The 24,182-nt window shown below is 37.3% G+C and overlaps 1 protein-coding gene across 1 annotated transcript in view; it reads left to right on the forward strand.

The window, feature by feature from the left end:
• Positions 1-24,182, forward strand: part of GRXCR1 (glutaredoxin and cysteine rich domain containing 1) — a 136,158-nt gene that overhangs the window by 52,396 nt on the left and 59,580 nt on the right. The window contains exon 2 of the mRNA XM_004038621.3: positions 17,902-18,144. Coding sequence (XP_004038669.2) covers positions 17,902-18,144 — 243 coding nt within the window. The remainder of the gene's footprint in view (positions 1-17,901; positions 18,145-24,182) is intronic.

Consider the following 24,182-nt stretch of genomic DNA (forward strand, 5'->3'; position numbering starts at 1 on the left):
TCCCAAGGTCATGGTAAAGGAGGTGAATCCTTTAGGAGCTTATTAGGTCACCTTCACTCTTCCCTTATGAATGAGATTAGCGCTCTTATAAAAGAGGCCAAGGGGAGCTTGTTTGCCCCTTCAACCATGTGAAGACACGCCGAGAAGATGCCATCTATAAGGAACAGGCCCTCAGCAGACACAGAAACTACTAATGTCTTGCTTTTGGGCTTCCCAGCCTCCAGAACTGTGAGAAATAAATTTCTGTTGTTTATAAGTCACCCAGTTTAGGATATTTTGTTATACCCACCCAAGCTGACTCAGACAGTTGCTCATGACAGAAATGTAAAAAAACTCATAAAAAGAAAGAAGGAGAAATTTATTTATGGACTCATGTAAATAAATCATGGATATGGCACCAAAGGAGATGGACAGTGAAAGTGGAAACACTGCCAAGTCTCCTTTTCTTTTTTCCTTTCTGCTTCTTCTTTCCTTCTTTTCTTCCTTACCTTTGGGAGTGGTAACACCATGTCTGGCATCTTCTATACTTATATTCTCACAGCTTTGAAAATAGAGAGAAAAATGCTTTGTCCCTCCCAGTTCTGGCTGAAGAAGTGGCTGTGGCATAGAGGTTTGGATTGTAAATTGAGCTCTACAGAGGGTGGTTATTTTCTTGCAGACTTTTTAGGTAACTTTACAGTAAGTGCTACCAGGTGGAGGGTAGATGATGTGAAGGGCACAGGCTTGGCTTTCTTCAGCCATGGTTAACATCTGCACAAGCATTTAACCACATAGTAAAGGATAACAATGCTCTCTGTTTTATTTTAGAGGTGGTTAGCTTATTTTATTCCTCCTTCCTCTTCTCACAAATATGTTTTTGAGCATCACTTTACTGTCCTACTCTCCAGTGTTTTAAAATAATTAACTTAAACTACCGCATTATTTCCTTTCAATTGTAAGCAAGTTTTTCAGCCTTTTCCTTCTCTATATGTTGTTAAAATGACAAGATAAGGGCAAGCAAAAGAGTCCTTCTGGTGATTTTTTTGAATATATCATGTTGCTCAGGGTAAGCAGTTGGCTGCTGTGCAACACTCAGCCTGAAGCTTTTGGCCTGGCAATGTAGTTTCAATTTAATCAGAGGCAAGAGCTATAAAATTATACTGTTCAGAATGATATATACCCAGTGGAATAGCCATGCCACAGCAACAACCTGAATTTCCACCTCAAATATTTGGCTAGGAGCAAATTAGTCATCATCGTTATGTTAAAAATTGTTAATGAGACAGGAAAAGGTCACTGCAATTGCTTCCTTAAGTGACAATTATTTGATATTATACTAGTGAGATTTTGTTGGCTTGCTTATTTTGAATTAAAACATTATTGGTATTTTTCTTTTTTAAAAAATTTATCTTATGTCACATTGTGTTATTATCCTAGTGTGAAAAGTGTATTCACTTTAGAATCAGACTGCCTTACATTCAAATTTTGGTTTATTCTTATTCAACAAATATGTGCTTACTGTCTGTCTTAGCTTATTCAGGCTGCTATAACAAAATACCCTTGACTGGGCAATTTATAAATAACAAAATTTATTTTTCACAGTTCTGGAGCATAGAAAGTTCAAGATCACTGTGAGCAGATTGCTTCCCTGATGAGGGCTTTTTCCTCATAGATGGAAACTTTTTGCTGTATCCTCACATGGTGAAAGGAAAAACCCAGTTCCCTCTGGCCTCTTTTATAAAGGCACTAATCCCATTCATGAGTTTTCTGCCTTCATGACCTAATCACCTCTCAAAAGCCCCATCTCTTAATACTATTGCATTGAGGATTAAATTTCAACATATGAATTTTTAGGGGACACAGTCATTTAGACCAAAGCAGTGTCTATGATCATGTTTCAGATATTCTATTAAGTCTAAGGGGTGCAAAATTATATAACATACACTTTTTGATCTCAGGAAGTACATAATGGTGCGGAGTTAGTGCTGGGGGTGCAGAAGATGAGCAGCACACAACCCACCGAATGGAGAGTTTTGAAGGGCTCCCTAGAGATAGCGCTGCTTGACCTGGTTTTGGTAGGTTTCATGAATTCAAGGTGTAGGAAGTATTTGCAAGTAGAGTGCAGATAGCTGGACTTCAAGTCTAGGTTGTAGGAAAGGAGTCTGAGCTGAGGATGTACATTTGGGGGCTTCAACAGCCTTCAGTTAGCTGTTGAAATTTTGGATGAGGTCATCAGAGAGGATGAGGTGGTCAGTGGACAAAGCTGAGAGCCTCTGGGAACCAGAAGGCTCAGGGCAAAGAGTGACCCTAGCTGAACACAGAGGAGTGACCAGACATGTCAGGGAAAACTTAGGGACGAGGGATGTTGTATTTGCCAATGGGAAAAGAGTCCCATGATTTTGTGACCTTAAGCAAGTTAGCAATCTCCCTGTAACTCATTTTCCTTGTCAATGAAAAAGAAATAATAATATCTATTGCATAGTATGTTGTGAAGATTATGGCAGTACATTCAATTGACATAATGCTTGAAACACAGACTTCATTCAATGATTGTTTTTTCCAATATTGATTGGGTTACTGATAAAATTGTACATGATAAAATCTGCCACTTAATGAGACTTATTATTTTGTTCAATAATTTTGTTAGATTGCCTTTCCTAATGGCTAAATCTCCAAAATCTAATAATTAGCTCCACAGAGGAGCTGTGGTGACAAACCAAGCAGAGTCTGCTTTCCTTTCCAGAAACAATTCCCAATGTTTCCAGACATAATTTTTTTCATCCTTCTGATAATGATATAGCAATCAATCTTGTTTTCAAAAGCTGCATTTATTTTTAGTTTGAATATACAATCAATAATAAATGTTAACCTTCCTTTACAAAACTACATCAGTCATGCGAAATGGTATAGTACATGTAGTGAAAAAAGATGACTTTTATAGTTTTAACTATTATTGCACACGTCTACTTGTGTATGTTTCATGTGCCTCACAATTTAGGTGCTTTAATTAAAGCAACCCAATTTGGGGAAATTGCAGAAGAGATGGGAAGGCAACATTTTTTTGCTTTTGAAATCTTGTCGTTATTTGTTTTCTTTGAAGCTGAGCTGAAAAATTATCTAGATTCCTTTGTGGAGCACATAGACAAATTGAACCTCTGGCTTTATGCAAAAATTTAAAACGTTTTCATTTGTGTCTTCCTTTTCATGTACTGCAAAGTACCTCACTTAGTCATGCTCTGTGTTTGCTTTTCACAGCAATTTCTAGGGCTTTTTTTTTTTTAATACCTGAAAGGAAAGCATATTGCAAGATAAGAGATAGAAACCAGTAGAAAAGATAGATAAAGAACAGGCAAATTATCTCCCCCTCTTTAATGCACTTGTTTCTTTTTTATGCCCTTTCCATTTCTTCAGTAGCATCTTGGAGAAAAGTCCTATGAACAAGTGATTGTATCAAGGGTCTTGGAAGAACAGTGTGTTTCATGGTTACCTTATTAGAATTACCATCAGATTGTGTTTCTAGAGCAAGTTGATAAGCACGAGGAAGATGTAGTCCAATAAGCCCTGTAGTCTTATGCCTATAACTTGGTATTTAAAATCCATCTGTCTGTGATAGGCTGCTGAATAATGCTCCCCGCCCCCACCCGCACCCTGCCAAAAGGTGTCCCTCTCCTAATCCCTGGAACCCGTGAATATGTTAATTTACAGTTAAGGAGACTTTGTAGATGTGATGAAGTTAGGGTTCTTGAGATGGGGATATTATCCTGGATTACTGGATGGACCCAGTGTAATAACATGGGTCCTTATAAAAAGGAGGCAGGAAGGTCAGAATCAGAGATGGAGGAGAGACCATTATCCACAGAATGGGGGACCCTTTAGCAGCTGGCAAAGGCAAGACAAGGAATTCTCCCCTGAGCCTTCAAAAGGAGTATGAGTCTACTGACACCTTGATTTCTGTCCATTGAAACCCATATAAGACTTCTAAACCATGAAATTGTTAAGATAAATTTTTTGTTTTTTTAAACTACTAACTTTGTAGTAATTTGGTATAGCGGCAATAGGAAACCAATACACTATTTTTAATCTCTATGTATTTAAGAAACTCTGGTCCAGGCCCGGTGGCTCACGCCTGTAATCCCAGCACTTTGGGAGGCTGAGGTGGGCAGATCACGAGGTCAGGAGATCGAGACCCTCCTGGCCAATATGTTGAAACCCCCTCTCCACTAAAAATACAAAAAAAAAAAAAAAAAAAAGCTGGGTGTGGTAGCCCGTGCCTATAATCCCAGCTACTTGGGAGGCTGAGTCAGGAGAATCGCTTGAACCTGGGAGGTGGAGAGCTGAGATCACGCCACTGCACTCCAGCCTGGCCATAGACCAAGACTCCATCTCAAAAAAAAAAAAAAAACAACTTTAAAATTCATAAATCCTGTATTAGTCCCTCTAATTTCTTATTGTTTATCACATGAGTTGGGATATAGAGAGAGTCAGAACATGGCTAATAAGGTCATATAAATAGTTGAGTTCTGTAAGTTACTTGAATCAAATACTAGCTCCATCATTTGCTAGTTGCCTGACATTAGTCCTGTCACATACTTCTCTGTGCCTCAGGTTTTTCATTTGTAAAGCTAAGATAATAACAGTACCTACCTTACTTATAGAGTTAAAGGACTCACTACTTATAAAAAATATTAGCTTTCTGCACCAACCAAGCTTTCATAAATGGCCTCTAGCTCTTACTTCCCTGGAGTTCAGTGTATTTAGGTGACACTGGGACCATGATCATTAGTACAGTCAGAGAGACATAAGAGTGAAGCCTGGAAGCCTGAGGAGGAAATGGGAATGGCGGTTTCCCTGAGGCTGTGTCCAATTTTCTCAAATTCTGAATTTTCACTGGCTTTCTTGCCCTCAGTTCTCAGTCTATTCTGGGAATTCTACAGGGACTGAAATAACTTCTCTTCATCACACTGACATTTATGAAAGAATCAGGCTGAGATGAAGTACAGGTATTTCAACCTGTAAAGTAGATTCTTACAGCATCCAAATGCACAGAAAGGGATTGGCTGCATTTAGGTGATTATTCAGGCATTTTTCTTGATGCAGAAAATTGAGAGACACTTTAATCTTATATAATATTGTAGATATAATATATAAAATACAGTAGAAGAGAAAAGGCACCTTTCCCTTTAAGAAAGAGCACTGGGGTTCTTGTAACAAAGATGAAGGGTGTTACAAAAATGGTTAGTGCAGGGCTCTCTAGCCACTTAATACTCTGATGCCATTGTTCAATATTGTAGTCCCTTTTCTTCTGGTTTGCAACTTGAATATTTTAACAAATAAGAGGAAAAATATTTTAGAAATTTCTCCATTTGCAAGATGTTCCTGACTTATTTGCTGCCTGGCTTTTAACTGTTGTAAGCTCATAATTTTGAGATTAGAGGCTCCTGAATATGGTGATTTTGGTGGTCATCCTCATATCAGTTTTATCTACAGAGATTAGCAAAATGTAAAATGTCAATACATAGCATTTTTGACAATATGTATAGAAGCCAAGATATTCATATTAGAAGATAGACATTTTTGTTTAGTAGGAATGTTGTTACCGGGAGATATTTCTGAATTAGATTCTAATCCCTCTTTCTTCCAGCTATGACACTTTGGGTAATAATGATAGATGGCATGTTTGTGAAGATTTATAATTAGCAATGTGTCTTCATGTGGATTTTACATATAATCCTACAACTCTCTTGTGGGCGAGACTGTAGCTATTCCCATATTAGAGAACAGAAAACCTAGTCCTGGAAAAGTAAACGGACCTCCTCAAATTCATACCACTACTATATTAGTCAGCATTCTCCAGAGAAACAGAATCAATATAGTATCTATATTTGTATAATATCTGTGTCTATATGTCTACATTATGTCCATATGTCTATATTTATGTCTATGTTTCTCTCTCTCTCTCTCTATGTATCCAGATATCTATATCTAGGAAGAGATTTATTACATGGTATGGGCTCATGGGATTATGGAGGCTAAGAAGCCCTACAACCCGTAGTCTTCAAGCTCAAGATTCAGGAAATCCAATGATGTAGTTTGAAGACCTGACATCCAGAGAACTGATGGTGTAGATTTAAGTTTGAGTCTGAAGGCATAAGATTCAGAAGCACCAAGGTCAGGAGAAGCTTGATGTCTTAGCTCAAGCAGCCAGGTGGAGAGAAGGCAAATCCAACCTTCTTCTGCCTTTTTGTTCTATTCACTCACTCAACAGATGGTACATTGACCACCTACATCAGGGAAGGCCATCTGCTTCTAAATGCTCATTACAATGCAAATACTCATCTCTTCCAGAAACACCCTCACAGACATACCCAGAGATAATGTTTAATCAGATATCTGAGCATCCCCTAGCCAAGTTGACACATAACATTAACCATCACAGCTACTAAGTGTCAAAGCAAAGGCTTGAGATTGGTTTTCTTTACACAGCAACATTTTTGTTCCTAAAGAAAAGTTTGACTCAAATAATTAAACTGAGTGAGTCTTAGTTTCCTCTGATATATGTTGCTAAAGAGGTAGATCCCAGTCATCGTAATGCTGCAATGAACATATGTGTGCATGTATCTTTATGATAGAATGATTTGTATTCCTTTTGGTATATACTCAGTAATGGGATTTCTAGGTCAAATGGTACTTCTGCTTCCAGATCTTTGAGGAATCACCACACTTCTTCCACAATGGTTGAACTAATTTACATTCCCACCAACAGTGTAAAAGCATTCCCTTTTCTCCACATCCTCACTGGCATCTGTTGTTTCTTGACTTTTCAATAATCTCCATCCTGACTGGCATGAGATAATATCTCATTGTGGTTTTGATTTGCATTTGCCTAATAATCAGCGATTTTCTTTTGGTGTGGAAGATTTATTGGGTTCATTGACTTTGCAGTTAACGTCTAGGCTCATTCAGTAATTGATTTGGACAAATGGATAATTCCTGAGGAAATAACTGAAATTCACTTATTTGATCTGAGAGCACTGAGAAAATAGAAAACACTCTGAAGAAGTCTTTTTATGCAAAGATTATGCTTATGCATCTCTGTTATGCCACAAAGTGGGCAACTGAACTTGGAGAGATTTTTATGACATCTGCTGTATGCTTATATATGCTTGACTCTATTGTTTTTCATGATCAGAATTGATAGCATATCCCAAACAAATGTGAAGGGCAGACTTGCCTCATTTTGAGAAAAGAGAGCAGGGCTTCATTACTCCAGTATCAGTTAGTTGTTGGTTATAAACTTTCTGTTCCCACCACTTTTCTAGCTGAGTAGGCTCCACTGAGTGAGACCAATTCTCCAAAGAAGAAGGCAGCTGAGAGCCGTCAGCAAGCAACACTCACACCAACTGGGGGATTGAGGCACTGACCTGGTGAAGGGGCCTACACAAAGCACCAACAAAGCTGACTATACCATCCTGAACCCCTTTCCATTCACTTGACCACCCCCTACCTCACCAACGTTACCTTAGTCCAAACCACCTTCTCCCACCTTGACTACTGTGAACTCTCTTGTCAGTAGTTGTACTTCTTCTTCCCATAAGAAATAAGATAAAAGAATTAAGGTTGCTTTCTGAGATATACCCTATAAGATCAAGACAAGATAAATTAGAAAATTAAATTGGAAAGTCATACTCATAGGAGCAGAATGGCTCCCCTCAGCCAACCTAGACTGATGAGGTTGAGTGGAACAGCACACCCAAATAAAGAATATTCCAAAGGAGCAGTTGATCAGCTAAGGAAGCTACACAAAGGGGAATCACAGAGGGAAGCATCGAGAGAAACCCCAGAAGTCTCAGTCACTGAATACTAATAATTCATATCCCTTTGACAACTCAAAAATTCAGACATAATTTGACCTGCTCCTATTCAAGCCATTGAATCAAATCTCTTACTCCTTTGTTCTGATTCTATGCTCACTAAGAATATGGAAAGCATAGAGAATTTGAGCGGTCCTACGTCAATGACATGTTCTTTTCATTGTAAATAATAAATAGGCATTCTAGTCTTACACATCAGTATCTTGATCCAAAAAGCCAGCCAATGGTGAATTTCCCGGGTTGCATGTCTGAGGGCCAAGACTCTGGATTGTAGCAAACTTACCAGGTTGCATGGAAATTATATTTTCCCCCACCAAAAACAATGGCCACAGCAAGATCTCTGGTTCCACATGGTCTTCCAGAACTTTGCCATTCCTCTATCAAGAAGTGGGAGTCTATTTCCTCTCCCCTTGAATCTGTGTGGGTTTTCATGACTGCTTTCATGAATAGAGTACAGCAAAAGTGATTCCAAGTGAAGGCTAGAAAGCAATAAGTCTTCCACCCGGCCCTTGCTCTTTTAGGATGTTTGCCCTTTGAACCTGACACCATGTTACAAGGAAGTACAGGACAAGGCTATGAGTAGGTGTTCTGGAAGACAGCTTCAGCTACAATCCTAGCCACCAGCCAGCATCAACTGCCAGTCATGTGAGTGAAAGGTTCTTCACATGATTACAGCCCCAGGCTTCTAGTTCCCCAGCTGGTGGGAAGTGTAGAACAGATGGGCTGTCCTCACCTAGCCATAGCCAAATTGCAAATTCATGAGAAAAATAAATGCTGTTGTTGATTTTTTTTTAAAAAAGAGCAATTTACCTCAATAAGAGATTTTTTTTTTGATCATTGTGTAATTATGAGGTTAAAGTTTGCCATTTGAGCTTATGAGGTTGAAGACTGTGGATTTGGATTTTTTGTTCATGGCAATAATGGTGATAGTGCTGATATGTGTCAATAACATTTTATAATAATATTAATAAAAATATACCATTTACTGAGAGTTCATGATTCATTAGTCTTCCTAATAAGTGTTTTTCTATGCATTTAATCATTTAAACCTCACAAATCCCCATGAAATAGGCACTAGTGTCTATATTTAAAGATAAGAAAACTAAGAGTGGTCAAGAAACTGTCCAGGATTATCTGGTTAGTAAGGGGGAAGTTACCGGCCACCAAGTTCTGATTAAATGTATGGAAAAGAGGCCAGAAAAGATTTATGGAGTATCCATATGCACTAGGTTATATTCTGGGTTCTTAGTTCTAATGAAAAAAACTAAGTCCTTGCTTCAGTGAGTTTATGTCTTAATGTGCGTGGATAGATAGTGAACCAGTTAGTATACACAATGTAACATCCAGCAGTACTAGCAAAGAACTGGGTAAGAGGATAGAGGGGTTTCCCATAGTGTGATGAGGGAAGGCCTGTCTGAGAAGTGACATTTAACCAGAGATTAGAAGAAAGCGTAGGGATGAGTAATGGAATTTCTAGGACTGTCCCTGTGACAGCCTCTTCATGGTACATTTTACCACTATTTTAAAACAGGGTGGTCCTTTGGTCATTGTATTTAAGAAGGTTATATAACATCTTCTTAAGGAAAGAGTAAGGACTAAGGAGGCAGACTTAGGTTCAAATTCTGGTTCTGCTCCCTTTTCCCCTCTAACTCATTTGGGCACCTTAACTTTATTTCCACATCTTAGTTTCCATGTCTATAAAACCTGGGCCATAATCTTTACCACTATGATAAATGAAAAGTGCATATGTAGAGTTCCTTTTGCAGTCTCTAGAACTGCATATAAATATGCAGCAGTCATGTGATAAATAATTATTTTTTATAATTTGTGTCTTACAGAGGCACATAGAGAAGTTCCTTTTGATGTTTTGTGGTCCAAATGTGAGGAGGGGAATTTGATGTAGAAAATTACCACTCACCTTCAGAGCTGAATAGAGTATGGTTAGAATGGAAACAGATCTAGGAAATAAGCTAAGAGAGAAGCCTGATGTGGATAAAGCTTGCTGTGGATAAAGTTTATTTACAAATCATATTAAGTGCAAGAATAAGAATTCAAGATGTGATTTGAGAGCAAGGTGGGCAGAGATTTATTTACTCAAATTTAGTATTAAGAAGAATCTCATAATGCACATTTAGCTATAGAGGTTTACAGAATATCACGGAGAGGGAGAGAGAGCGATATATGTAAAATTTCTTGCCCTTTACTAGGCCCACAGCCCTGCTTCCAGCCACATGTGCCTGCTATTTAAAATCGCTGTTCCTGGAGCCAGGTTGGCCCACTGCCTGATAATCAAGAAATCTGGGTCTAGTCCCAGTTTGCCTACTGACATGCTGTATTGCTTTGAGCTAATCACTTTGCCTCTTTGCCTTTATGTATAGGAAAAAATATCTCTCCCTCACCCATCTCAAAGGAATCATTTTAGACTGAAAAAAAAAAATTCAACATGCCCAGTGTGATGTAAGTGACCGATACGTGTGGGACCATAATTTAGTAAAGAGGCAAACCTCTTTAATTCACTACCATTATCTCACCAGCAATGAATTAGGCCAATAGCAGTTTGTAGTTTAGTAACAACTTTATCCTCAGGAGTGGGTAGCAAAACCACGTGTGGTTCAATGTTTCGTCTTGGCTCAGTGGAAAGCACGTGGACTTTGGAATGGTGCACATCTGAGTTCCAATTTTCTAATTTTGCTGAACATCAACTCTGTCTCCTTGTCAAGGATATGAGGATACTTACTCTTTCTGAGCCTAGGTTTCTAGATCTGTAAATACAGCAACACTACGTAAGTTATTGTGAGGAACTGATGAATGTAAAGTTATTAGCATTATGTCTGCCACTGATATTCAAATGTGTTATTTTTTATTTATTTAAACAAATTGTTTAAGGTCTGAATTCTTGCAGCTTTCTGGAGGCCTCTAAGTTCTCAGTGATTTGGGGACTCACTGGGGCAAGGCTAGGAGACCCATTTCAGGAGGGCTTTTAAAATCAGTGCGAGGCTAGAGCTACAAAGATATAGCTTGAAATAACCCACTGGATTTGCATCTGCCTGAGGAGCTGAGCCTGCTCCATGCTGATCTTCTGTGGGGGATGGGTGGATAATAATTCTTGGCCTGAATTCCAGGATTAGTTTCAGTGGATGTGGAAGCTCCACAATTGTCCCAAGATGAAGGGGTGACTAAAGTACTCACTGTTGTGCTGTGGCTACTGCAGGGCGATGTGCAGGCTGAGGACATAGGTTAGCTATTTGGTAACTCTTTAGTCTGATTTGCAGTAATTTCCATCCCTTTCCAACACATCTGCATGTGCTGCAGGTTGTTGTAAGGCTTCCAGGCATCCCTAAGATTCATCTTTTTAATAAACAGAAAGGAAAAAATGGCCTATCTTTATTACCATCTAGGTCGGCTCTCTCAGAGCTGGAGGCTGCAGACCCCAAAGGCTTCTCAGTGCTGTCTCAGATGCTTCTATCCTTCATACGCTATTCCCATGGTAACCCTCAGGAAGGGAGAAGAGGGACAGCCATTAGAGGCTATTTTTAGACTTCTGGCCAGATGCTTTGACAAATCTATTGAGGGAAGGAAAATGTAGCAAATGTAGAAGAGGAGGATTTTTTTTTTTTTTTGCCAAAGGCAATATCATTTAAAATTCATATAAAACTGGAAAAGACCTTGAGAAATCATCCAACTTATCCCTCTACCTCTAGAAAGACCTACTTCCAAATCATACAAAAATTGTACAGTAAAATCTTTTTTCAGAACATTTTACTGAATAGTGTATTTTAATTTATAACCATACTTTCTACCCTGAATTTGCCCCATATTCAGCCTCAGTCTCCTGAGCAAGGGAACTGGCAATGAGACTGAGTATAATGGCTCAAAACGTGGACTACACAACCCTGGGGGAACTGTTTGTTTAGAATATGCTACTAATGGCCCTGCCTAAGTTTGTGCAGTGTGTATCTTGCACAACTACCCCCACTGGTCCTTCTTTACTTATCATTTTGAAACGTAAACCAGGTTTAGTGCAACTCCTTCTATCCTTCCTAAAACCCTTTAAGGATTTCTCATTGCTGTAGGGTAAAAGACCCAAGATCATTAAAATACAACATGGCTATAAAATACAACATGGTATCAACCCTTCATACCTGTCTAGAATCACTTAATACCGTTCCGTTTTTCCCTTCTTGTGTATCAAGAAACAACATTTGAAGAGTGTCAAACATGTTATCTTCCTCCCATCTTAAGATCTTTGTACTTGCATGAAATGCTTTTCCTCCACTCTCTACCTAATTTCTTTGTTAACTTTTATTCTCCCAACTTAACCTCAAATATCAGAAAATATTTTCTTGATCTCTAAGACAAGAAGAGAAGGTACCCAGGCACTATGCTTTCCTAATTACTTCTGCATTTCATTAATAGTACCTAGCAGCTTGTAATTCTATATTTATGTGATATTTTGGCTTTCTATTACTTTTAACTATGAACTCCGTGTTGATATGGAATTATATTGTTTGCTCACCATTATACACCTAGTGCTTAATACTGTGTTTGGCAAACAAATTATTCTAATGACTGAATGAATGGGTAGCTGTTATTTTGTACTCTAATATTGCTATCTTTCTTTAGGTTTGGAAAGTTCTCTGTTTTTATGTCTTTGAGTAAACTTTCTACCCCAATCCCTCTCTCTCTACCTCGACTTTAAGGCCAATAACTCTTAGATTTACTTCTTTGAGGCTATTTTGTAGATCCTATAGGTGTGCTTCATTATTTCTTATTCTTTTTCTTTTGACTCCTCTGACTATGTAGTTTCAAATAGCCTGTCTTCAAGTTCACTAATTCCTTCTTCTGCTTGATCAATGACGCTGAGAGACCCTGATGCATTCTTCAGTTTGTCAATTGAATTGTTCAGCTTCCGAATTTCTGCTTGATTCTTTTATTAAATTATTTCAAGCTCTTGGTTAAATTTATCTGATAGAATTCTGAATTCCTTCTCTGTGTCATCTTAGATTTTGTTGAGCTTCCTCAAAACAGCTATTTTAAATGCTTTGTCTGACAGGTCACTCTGTAATTTGTCACTGGTAACTTATTTAATTCATTTGATGATATGTTTTCCTGGATGCTTTTAATGCTTATAGATGTCTGTCAATATGTGAGCATTGAAGAGTTAGGTATTTATTCCAGCCTTTGCAGCATGGGCTTGTTTGTACCCATCTATCTTGAGAAGGCTTTCCAAGTATTCAAAGGGAATTGAATGCTGTGATCTAAATCTTTGGTCACTGTAGCCATATGTGCATTAGAGGGCATACCAATGCCAGGAATGCTGTGACTCTTGCAAACTTTGTTTCTTAACCCTTGCTATGTGTCTCTTGGCTGAATTCTTTCTTTTAAGTTAAACAAGAAATGAGGACTCCTACACTTCCTGGTAACAGAAATAAACCCAACTATACAAGGTAAACTAATTTTGAACAAAGGGACTAAGAAGATGCAGTGGGAAATGGTGTTGGGAAAACTGAATATCTACATGCAAAAGAATGAAATTGGACCCTTATCCTATACCACATACTCAAAATGGATTAAAGATCTAAGTATATGACCCCAAACTGTAAAACTCCTAGAAAACATAGGGGAAAACTCCTTGATATTACCCCTGGCAAGAATTTTTTTAAGTTTTGGATATTTTCCCCAAAACACAGGTAATGCAAGGAAAAATAAACAAGTGGGACCACGCAAAACTAAAATGCTTCTGTACAGCAAATAAGATTATCAGTGAAATGAAAATGCAGTTTATTGATCAGAGGAAAATATTCGTGAGCCATATATAGATAAGGGGTTAATATTCCAAGTATTTAGGAACACAAATAACTAACTCAATAGCAAAAACCAAATAATCCAATTTAAAAAATGAACAGATGACCAGAATAGACATTTCTCCGAAGAAGACATACAAATAGCCAAGAGAGATATATAAAAGTGCTCAACATCAATAATATGGAAACCACAATGGGAAGTGCAAATCAAAACAGTGAGATATCACCTTACGCTTCTTAGGATGGCTGCTATTAAAAAGACAAGAAACAGCAAGTGTTGCACATGTGTGAAGAAAAGGGAACAATCATACACTGTTGGTGGGAAGTAGATTACTGTAGCCATTATGAACATTATGAATATTCCTAAAGAAATGAAAAACAGAACTATCATATAACCCAGCAATCCTCATTCTGGGTATATACTCAAAGGAAATGAAATTACCAACTCTTAAAGACACCTGCACTCTCATGCTTATGTTTATAGCATCATTATTTACAACTGCCAAGATATAGGTACAACCTAAGTATCCTTTAATGGATAAATTAATAAAGAAATTGTGGTATATATAAACAATGAATACGATTCAGCCTTAAAAATGAAACAGATATTGCTATTTGTGATAACATAGATGAACCTAGGGAATATTATGCTAAGTGAAATAAGCCAGGCAGAGAAAGAAAAATACTGCGTGATCTCATTTATATGTGGAACCTGAAAAACAAACAAACAAAAGCAATCTCAAATACATAGGAACAGTTGAATGGTGGCTGTTAGTGGTTGGAGATGGAAGGGAAGAAGGGGGATATAATAGGGAGATGTTCTACGTGCCACATGAGGATTATAGTTAATAATATTGTATTACATATTCAAAATTTGCTAAAAGAATAGGTTTTAGGCAATTTTACCGCAAAAATGTAGCTATGTGGAATAATGTATATATTAATTTGCTTGACTGCAGTAATTATTTAACTCTGTATATCAAAACATTATATTATACACCTTAAGTATGTACAACTTAAAAATATATAATATGTTTCCAAATTCCAGGAAGCTTTTTAAACTGTAGATTCTGAGTCAGTAGATCTGGGGCAAGGCCTGCGATTCTGCATGTCCAATCTCTATCTAACTAGCTCTAGAACTTGGCTCTACATTAGAATCACACTAGAACTTAAAAAAAAAATTGCAATTCAGAGGCCCCAGCCTGGTGATTCTTATTTAATTGGTATGGGCTTGGTCTAGGATTTGGGGATTTTCAAAGGATCCCCAGTTTATTCTAACATTCAACATTCTTGAGATCCACTGATTCCAGGCAAAACTCATCCTCAACAACAGGTAAAGGGATATCCATGTGATCTCATACATTAGATGACATCCAATGTGGCTACCCGATAGGGGTCATCTTATTAGTATTTTGAAAATGCATGTGTCTTAGAGACACAGAAAGGTGGTATACATGGTTTGTTCTATAAGATTCAGAGAGAATCTTACATGAGTTGGTTAACATGGCAGCAAGTTGGTCCAATCTTAAATTTTTCCACTTTGACACATTTGGGAAAAGTATTTCATAACAAATAATTCAAAAGTAAATGTACCTATTCGAAGTAGTGGATTATTTTGGTAGAAAACTAATGCAGTAATAGTAGTCTTTGTATTCAGAGGAAAAATGCATAATTACATAGATAATATAATAAGAAAAAAGAGAACTTCGGTGCTCTTCTGAAAGCTGCAGCATCTGCAGTGAGTTTCTGTGCCTTGCTTGCCGATACCTGTTAATATGAAGAGGAGCTATAGACCCTTGGGCACTTGGTTGCTCCCTCTAAAGATCAGTGTTTCTAAATCAAAACATAGTAATAATTTCCTTTATGTCATCAATTACACTGATTTTTTCCACTGTCTTATATTTGTTTTTTTAATCTTAAAAATTCCATGATGTGAAGTGCAATATTTTTCTCTGCTCAACTTAGAATAGTAGTGTGTCACAAGTCCTACACTTGTGTTTTTTTTTCACATTTTCTCTTACTTAATCTTCTCAGCAAACTTGTTAGGTAGCTATTGTTATTATCACATTCTCATCACTGTCATCACAGATGAGAACACTGAGACAATAGTTCATTAGCTTCCCAAAGATACACAGGTGGCCAGTGGCAGAGCTCAGGTATATCTGATTTTCAAGCTTATCCTCTCCTTTTTTAAAATTTTAATTTTAATTTTAAGTTCTGGGGAACATGTGCAGGATGTGCAGGTTTGTCATGTAGGTAAATGTGTGCCATGGTGGTTTGCTGCACCTATCCACCCATCACCTAGGTATTAAGCCTAGCATGCATTTGCTATTTTTCCTAATGCTCTCACTCTCCCCACCTCACCCTCTGACAGGCCCCAGTGTATGTTGTTCTCTTCCCTGTGTCCACATCCTCTCATTGTTCACTTCCCACTTATAAGTGAGAAGATGTGGTGTTTGGTTTTCTGTTCTCATGTTAGTTTGCTGAGGATAATGGCTTTCAGCTCCATTCATGTCCCTGCAAAGAACATGATCTCATTCATTTTCGTGACTGCATAGTATTCCATGGTGCATATGTACCACATTTTCTTTATCCGGGCTATCATTCATGGGCATTTTGGTTGATTTCATGTCTTTGCTATTGTCAATAGTGCTGTTATGCTCTCTTTATCTTAGTTGTAGTAAATTTGCAGTATATGCCAAATCCAGTCTCCAGAAATATTGGTCCACATGATCTTTAAAAGCATTTACAGTTAAGCGTCACCATTTATAAATCAGAAACTTTCCTATAAAAATCCAGATTTTAAGTTTCTACGTAAAATAATTATGTGTAACCACACTGAAGTCACCTGCCTGCAAGACAACAATTGCCTAAGCTGTGTAACATTTCTCTATTTAGATGCTATTCTTAGCATTTCCCTAGTATTTCTTTTACTCCTGACCTGCTTCAGCATTTATGATACCAACTTAATTCCTCCAGGCCTCTGGGTTTTCAACTTAACCTCTACACTCTATTGTGGAAAGAAACGATTCTTGCATCTTTATTACATTTTATCATCAGAAAAATTCTCTCTCCATAAGGTGGAGAACTTTGTATTGGCATCTTTATGACACTGAAGCTTTGGAGTGTTACCTGTCCACGTGCATCTTGGCAGAGTGGTCTGATTTCTCTGCGTACAAAGTGGTGGAGATGAGTGTCCTACTGGCTTGCTTTAGTATTTAGCTGTCCAGAATGGTTTCCAAAGTTTTGACTCCACAGGGGTTTTGCAAATTTTGTGGTTACGCTTTAAAAAATTACAGCTTTGTGAAGACTCATGTATCCCATGGTCTCATGGTATAGTTGTGTTCTGTTCAGTTTCCTTCAACTAAGACTGTGATAAGGAAGAAGAGAAGCTTTCTTATTGATTTCAGTACCTACCTGGTATGGCTCTTCAGCACACATTAGCAGTGCTGGCCAGGGTTTCCTGGGAAAGCAGTCACTGACATCTGAAATGTAGAAAAAGATTCTCACACAGGACAGTCTTCATCTTGTTTTTGAGTGTTGCTTGCCTCCACTCCAGTGTGTCTGATTCCTTGTTTCCTTTTCATGCCTGGCTTTGACCCACCACTCACTTTGGTGTTGATTTCTGTGCACTCCCATTCTGGAACATTTAATTGTTTTATTTCTTGTGGCATAACTTTCTCACTACATGTGGGAGCCCTGTCACTCAACAGAGCCCTTGCACATATGTCATGCTACTTAAAACTTAGAAAAATCCCATGATAATAGGTCTTGTTATTCCCAGGAAATTGTTGCCCCAAAGACTGTACAATTGGATAAATTGATAAGTAGAAGAATTTTAACTGGCTAAATGCATTATAACCTTGACTATTCTGTGGCATAAACTTTAGGTTTATGAAACAGGTATTGTAATTGAGCAATGTCTATGAAACATAAGAAAAATATTTCAGTCATTTACTATTTTACCACATGGCATCCCATGTGAGATGTGATCAACTTTAAGATTAGCTATTACTTGATATGCTACTGAGAAAAGGAAAAAAATTAAATTATGTAATATATTATATTGATTGCTATCTGTATCCCAATTACAGATGTTGTAACTTAAAAAGGTAAGTCTTTGAATTGACAAATGAGTTCATTCAACTTTTATTGCATGGCTTTAATGCAATTTTTAATTGTCTTAAAATCATAAGACACAAGAAAGTAAAAGCAAACATTCTTACAACTCAATGTTTTCCCTTCAGCAACCATCAACTGATCTAGAATTTGACCGTGTAGTGATTTATACCACCTGCCTTCGTGTGGTCCGGACAACCTTTGAAAGATGTGAACTGGTTAGAAAGATTTTCCGAAACCATCGCGTAAAATTTGAAGAGAAAAACATAGCCCTGAATGGTGAATATGGAAAAGAGTTAGACGAACGATGCCGACGAGTTTCTGAAGCTCCTTCCCTCCCTGTTGTGTTCATTGATGGCCATTACCTTGGGGTAAGTACGCTGCCCAGGAAAGTCTTTTTCATAGAACCCAACCAGGGCTGATAGAAATCTATAACCATCTATACATTTGCAGCATAACTACTGGAACACTTGCTGGTTTTTTTGGAGCTCAAACCAAAGGGATTGGAGCATTTATTTCTGTCCCAGACAATGAGCTGCCACAGTGCTCCTCCCTGAAGAAGTACAGTGAGATAAAATCAACAAGAAACTGCATTTTTGAATAGAAATAAATGTTTAAAAATATTCAGTTGACTTCAGTTTTGCACTGTGAAGCTTGGCATGTGGGATAAAGACTGTATTTTTAGTGTAGGCAAGAAAAATGGATATTTATAAGATATATATTTATAAATTCTCATATACAGCATTATCAATCAGTTTCCTACCTAATGAACCTAAGATGATAGTCCTGAAATGAAATCAATAAGAAATGGGGCCTGGAGCCAGAATTTTATCTGCTTGTTTAAAATTATTTTTGACTTGGGTAATGCAGCAGTTGGAGACATAAATTCAGGCTTACGGTAAGCAGAGAGAACTCCCAGAGCAGCAGCAGAACATGCCTGTTTCATTGCTCTTTGAATAATACTGTTAGTGTAGTTAACTCCCATTGATCTGTGAACATCCTGTGGAAGAAGCCCACAGACAGGGCTCCAGAGAGTACACTTTGGAAAGGGTGAGAGCAAAGAGCCAAGGGACACCAGCAACCAGTTTAGGAGCTGACTACATGATCACTTGTCACAGAACAGAGACCGTCGAACCACAGATGGATACTTGGATCTTGGTTTCATTTAGCATCTGCTCTTAACCTTCATTTTTCAGAAGAGGTTATAAAAATCTAGAACAGGAGATGCTCACATTTTGTTTCAGGGAATCAATCTGTGTTTTAATACCCTGTCATTTTTTGAAAAGATAAATGTAGAGAAGCTGTGATTCAATAGCTATGACATTATGTGATTGTACTTTTAACCAGAGCTGGACACACATTACATTCTGTAGTAGAGGAATGCTGATTTGAAGTATTGATCCTCTTTTTGATGTATTTCAACATATATCCTTAGGTTGTAGAAAATGACAATAGCAGTAACAATCATGGTAAAAAAATAAATAATAATAGTAATAATAACACTCTACTGCACTCACAGCTTTGCATCTGTCATTTCATGTAATCCTCAGGGTAGTCTTAGAAATAAACTTTCATATGGCATACTGGTTAAGAGCAAGCACTGGGGTCAGACAGACTTGTTTTAAATTCCTGTCCTGACACTTACCATGTGACTCTGTGCTTTGGTTTTCTCATTTGTAAAATGGGAATAAGAATACAACTTATCCCATAGGCTGATTGTGAGAATATTGAGGTAATACATATTAAGCACTTGGTTCCTGTACCTGGAACAAAGTATGTTTTTAGGAAATATGAACAATTATCCCTGTTTTGCAAAAGAAAACATTAATTCCTTTGCTCCAAGTGACAGAGCTGGCTAAGTGGCAAGGCCAGCAATCAAAGTTATGTCTGTCTGACTCCCCAAACCCTTGCTCTTTGGCACATCACCTCAAGGAAAGGGATCTTTGCCTGTTTGCTGGTATAGTTTTAGGACCACAAACAGGGCTTAATGCAAAGTAAGTTTTCAAATGAACATATGTTGAATGGATGGATGAATTATGCTATATTGCCTCATCATATTCTTTTGTTCTCTCTCTAAGACATTCTTTCACAAAGAAGGGATCTGATAAACTCAACCACACTAGGGAGAAAATGTAACTTGTAAGGGCTATGAACATTTCCCTTTTTTAACTTGGGAAAATGTCTGACAATGTAAGACATTTCCCATTGTGGAATTTCAACTTCTGTGCAACTGCATGGTTAAAATTAGTGGGCAACTGCCTTCAATGCACAGGTATAAAGTTGGCTGTTCTTATTCGGAAGCCAAACTGCTTATCTTCTCACTACTTCTGAGACAATATAAGAGGCTATAATGCCCGTCCTGCTATTTGCCCTATAGTTTGAGGAATATCACAGGAAGGGTGAAACAGACAAATGAGATAGGGGGCATGCTTCTTTCCCAGTTGCTTTTTTCTGTCATCACTTTATTTATACACATGGTAGCCTAGAGGAGGAACTATCATACGGGTGCTACCTTGCTGTTTCTTTAATTTAAGCTAATGCTCTGAACTTAGAGAGAGTCCAGAAACAGATATTCCCCCTTCTTTTTTGCTTATAAAAGGAAAATTACTTCTAAATCTTTAATTCAAAATGGCAAACACTCCAAAACAACGAATTCTCCTCCTATTAAAATAGCCTGTTTATTTAAATTGCAATGCACGATTGTAAATGGAATACATTGCTTGAATTATAGGGCCCTTTTCCCGCACTATGCATGCATCTGAAATGGAAGGATGCCCTCTGCTGGGTTGGACACCTGGTGAAATGTAATTTTAAGGGAGGAAAAGAAGCTGATGTTGGTAATTTCCTTAACATCTGTGTGGTGTTTTAAACAGAAACATGAAACCATTTGATTTAGTTTAAATTTAGATGGGTGAGAAAAATCAAGATTTGTGAATCATCTGCACAATACAATTTTTTTATAGGAAGGAGAGAGAAAAATAGAAAAACAGAAACAGCCAGAGAATGAGGTAGACAGAGGCAGAAAGTGAGGCATCTGGAGACAGACTTGGGGAGATGGGATGGAGAACAAGAGAACATTTTGTAGCTCCCTTTGCATTACTGTCAGTGTTACCCAATCCAGGGTGGGTGGTGCCAGAGAAATTGAGTTATCTTCATCGAAGTGAAAATAACAGAGTTTAATGGACAAGAAGAATTACAAGGGCACTAAGCTCTTTTTTTCCTGATGACTCTCTTCCCCAACCAAACTAAAAAATGCAGATGGAAGCAATGAAACAGTCGAGGAAAAAAAATACTTTAGAAGGTTAATCTGCACTGCCCTTGGATACTCCACAGTGGGGGGCAGGGGAGCAAATTCAGTCTGGAACTTGCTTAAGGCAACTGTTTCATTATTTTGCATCAGAAATTTTTTTTTACACAAAACAAGATTGTGTTCTACTAGTTACAACATAAATTATCTTAGAAATGCCAGTGGGAAATAAATTAGAAATAGTGGCCTGTCTGGACCAATCATGAGCCTCCACAGTAGAAATCCACAAAACCCACATTGGAATGGAGCTATAAAATGTAGAATGAACCTAAGTGGGGTCTCTGGTGACAGAGAGAGGAATAGAAGGGCTATTGATAAAAATAGATTTCTTAACTACCTGATATTGAGGTGGGACTGATTGATAATTCTATATATGTTTAAAGTACTGCATTATTCTATTTAAGAGTAAAGACCACTAGTATTGAGCATAATTCCTTTGCTGCAAGTGACACAGCTAGGTTACAAACTAGAAACACAAACTCTAGGTACATTTCTAAGGAATACTCACAAAATTTCTCAGCAGACATGGGTGCCCAAGGAAGCTTCTGCCATAGTCAAGAAGCAGTTGGCTCCAGAAATCCACTGCATTTGTTGTGATTCACCTGTTGCTCTGCAACCTCACCAGCATTTGGTGTTGTGAGTCTTCTGGATATTAGCCATTCTAATAGATGTGTAGAGATATCTCATTGTTGCTTTAATTTGCCTTTCCCTAATGACATATGATGTGGAACATCTTTTTAATATGCTTATTGGTCATCTGCATATCTTATTTGGTTAGGTGTCTGTTAAGGTCTTTGGCTCATTTTTAAGTCAAGTTTATTGTTTTCTTATTGTTGAGTTTTAAGAGTTCTTTGTATATTTTGGATGACAGCTCCTTACTAGATATGTCTTTTGCAGGTATTTTCTTAAGTCTGTGGCTTGTCTTTTCGTTCTCTTGACAATGTCTCTTAAGAGCAAAAATTTTTTAAGATTAATGAAGTTCACTTTGTCACCTTATGCATAATTTCTTTCATGCATCCTACTTTTGATGTTGTATCTAACAAATCATCACCAAACCCTAGATCATCTAGATTTTCTCCTAGTTATCTTCTAGGAGTGTTATAGTTAACATGTGACATTTAAGTCTTCATATTGAGTTCATTTTTGTGAAGGAATAATGTTTATGTCTAGATTAATTTTATTTTGCATATGGATGCTCAGTTGTTCTAGGCCCCTTTGTTGAAAAGACTATCTTTTCTTTATTGAAATGCCTTTGCTGTGTTGTCAAAGATGAGTTGACTATGTTTATATGGATCTATTTCTGGGTTCTATACTGTTTCTATAAATCTATACTGTTCTATTGGCCATTTATCTATTCTTTTACTAACTTAATCCAAATTTTTTGGAAATATTTCTTTTATATCTCACTTAATATGCTCAATATTTGTCTTTTTGAGTATATAGGATATAGGTATAACAACTGTTTCAACCTACTTATCTGACAATTGTATCTGTGTCAGTTCTAGTTGATTTCAATTGATTGATATTTTTCTTCATTTTTAGTCATGTTTTTCTATTTTTATGCCTACTTGGTAATTTTTGTTTAGATGTCACATATTGTGAATTTTACCTTGTTAGGTAAAAATATTCATTGTTGGGATAATTTTTTATACCTATACATATTCTTCAGCTTTTTGCTGAGATACAGTTAAGTTTCTTAGAAAGAGTTTGAGCCTTTGGGTTTTGTTTCTTAAGGTTTTCTAGTCAGGGCCAGAATAGTGTTTGGTCTAAAGCTAACTGTTTCCAGTACTGATCAAGATCTTGTGAGCACTTTACTCAATGCCCCATGAATTATGAGGTTTTCCAGTCTTACTGTTGGGAACAGGTACTATTTTAGGTCCTTTTCCTAGATAATGTCTCCTTTAATTCTTTCAGATAGTTACTTTGCTTGCCTTGAGTGGTTTTCTTAGATGAAGATACTGGTCAGCACTCTGCTGAGCAGCCAGTCTGGGCCCCTTACTTATATCCAGAGTTCTCAGTGAAGCTCTTTACTCTGTAAAACTCTATCCTGTCAACTCTAGCCATCTTGGTCTTCCGACTCTCAAGTCTGTTTCCTCAATTCAGGAAGTACCCCAGCCCTTCTGTACACAGCTTGGAAAAGGTGTCATGGCAGTCAGCTTGGGTAGCCATAGAGCTCACCATCTATTTTCTACATCTCTGAGATCATCATTCATTATTGTCTGATGTCCAATATTATAAAATCAAAGGTTAAAACATTATTATTGTTTATCAAAATAAAACAATTGGTCTACTTTCTGGCAAAATAACAAAGTAAAATAAAATTTTTAGGCTAGATGACTATAACAGTTATAAATTACATTCATTTCTGAGTAATAATGGTTCTTTTACACACACATACACTAAACAACAATGAAACTTAATTCTTTAAAATCTAGGAGGTTTTTTTTTTTTCTCATATGCAAAATGTACAGAAAAGTGCACTGGAGAGATTATAAAGTTTTATGATACAATCTAGGACCACTTTCTAATTTTCAGTTCTGCCATTCTTAGCACAGGTCTTCCATCCTCAAGTTCTCCTAATAGTATAAGGTAGTTACTGAAACTCTTGCCATCATACCTGTATTCCATACAGAAATGGAATAAAAAAGAAAAGCAAAAAAGTACCTCCTTCTTAAAAGAAGGAAGTTCCTTTTCAAAGAGTTTTTTTTTATTTTTTCAGGAATCTCACCCAACTTCCACTTGCATTTTATTGTTAACCTTTAGTAGCAAAGAAGGATAGGAATATAATATTCTAGATGTCACATTGATAGGTTGAAAAAATAAGGTATTTCTTAGTACTGCATAGAAAAGAGAGATCATAGATATTGGGTAGGCAGTTAGTGTCTGCCAAGGTGATCAAAGCTCATTTTGACTGGAACAATTCTTCAAGCTGTATGTGTTTCTCATTAGTTATTTTCATGTAGTCAATGATTCCCTAGTATCTACTCTGTTAATAAGGGCTGCAGAGATGGTGGGGAGCCTTTGGTAAATTTGTTGTTTCTGTATGGGAGTGTTATTATAATTATATAAAATAATAACTAGTGTCATAAACCATTAACAGAA

Source organism: Gorilla gorilla, chromosome 3 (genome assembly GCF_029281585.2).
Source record: "Gorilla gorilla gorilla isolate KB3781 chromosome 3, NHGRI_mGorGor1-v2.1_pri, whole genome shotgun sequence".
NCBI lineage: Eukaryota > Metazoa > Chordata > Mammalia > Primates > Hominidae > Gorilla > Gorilla gorilla.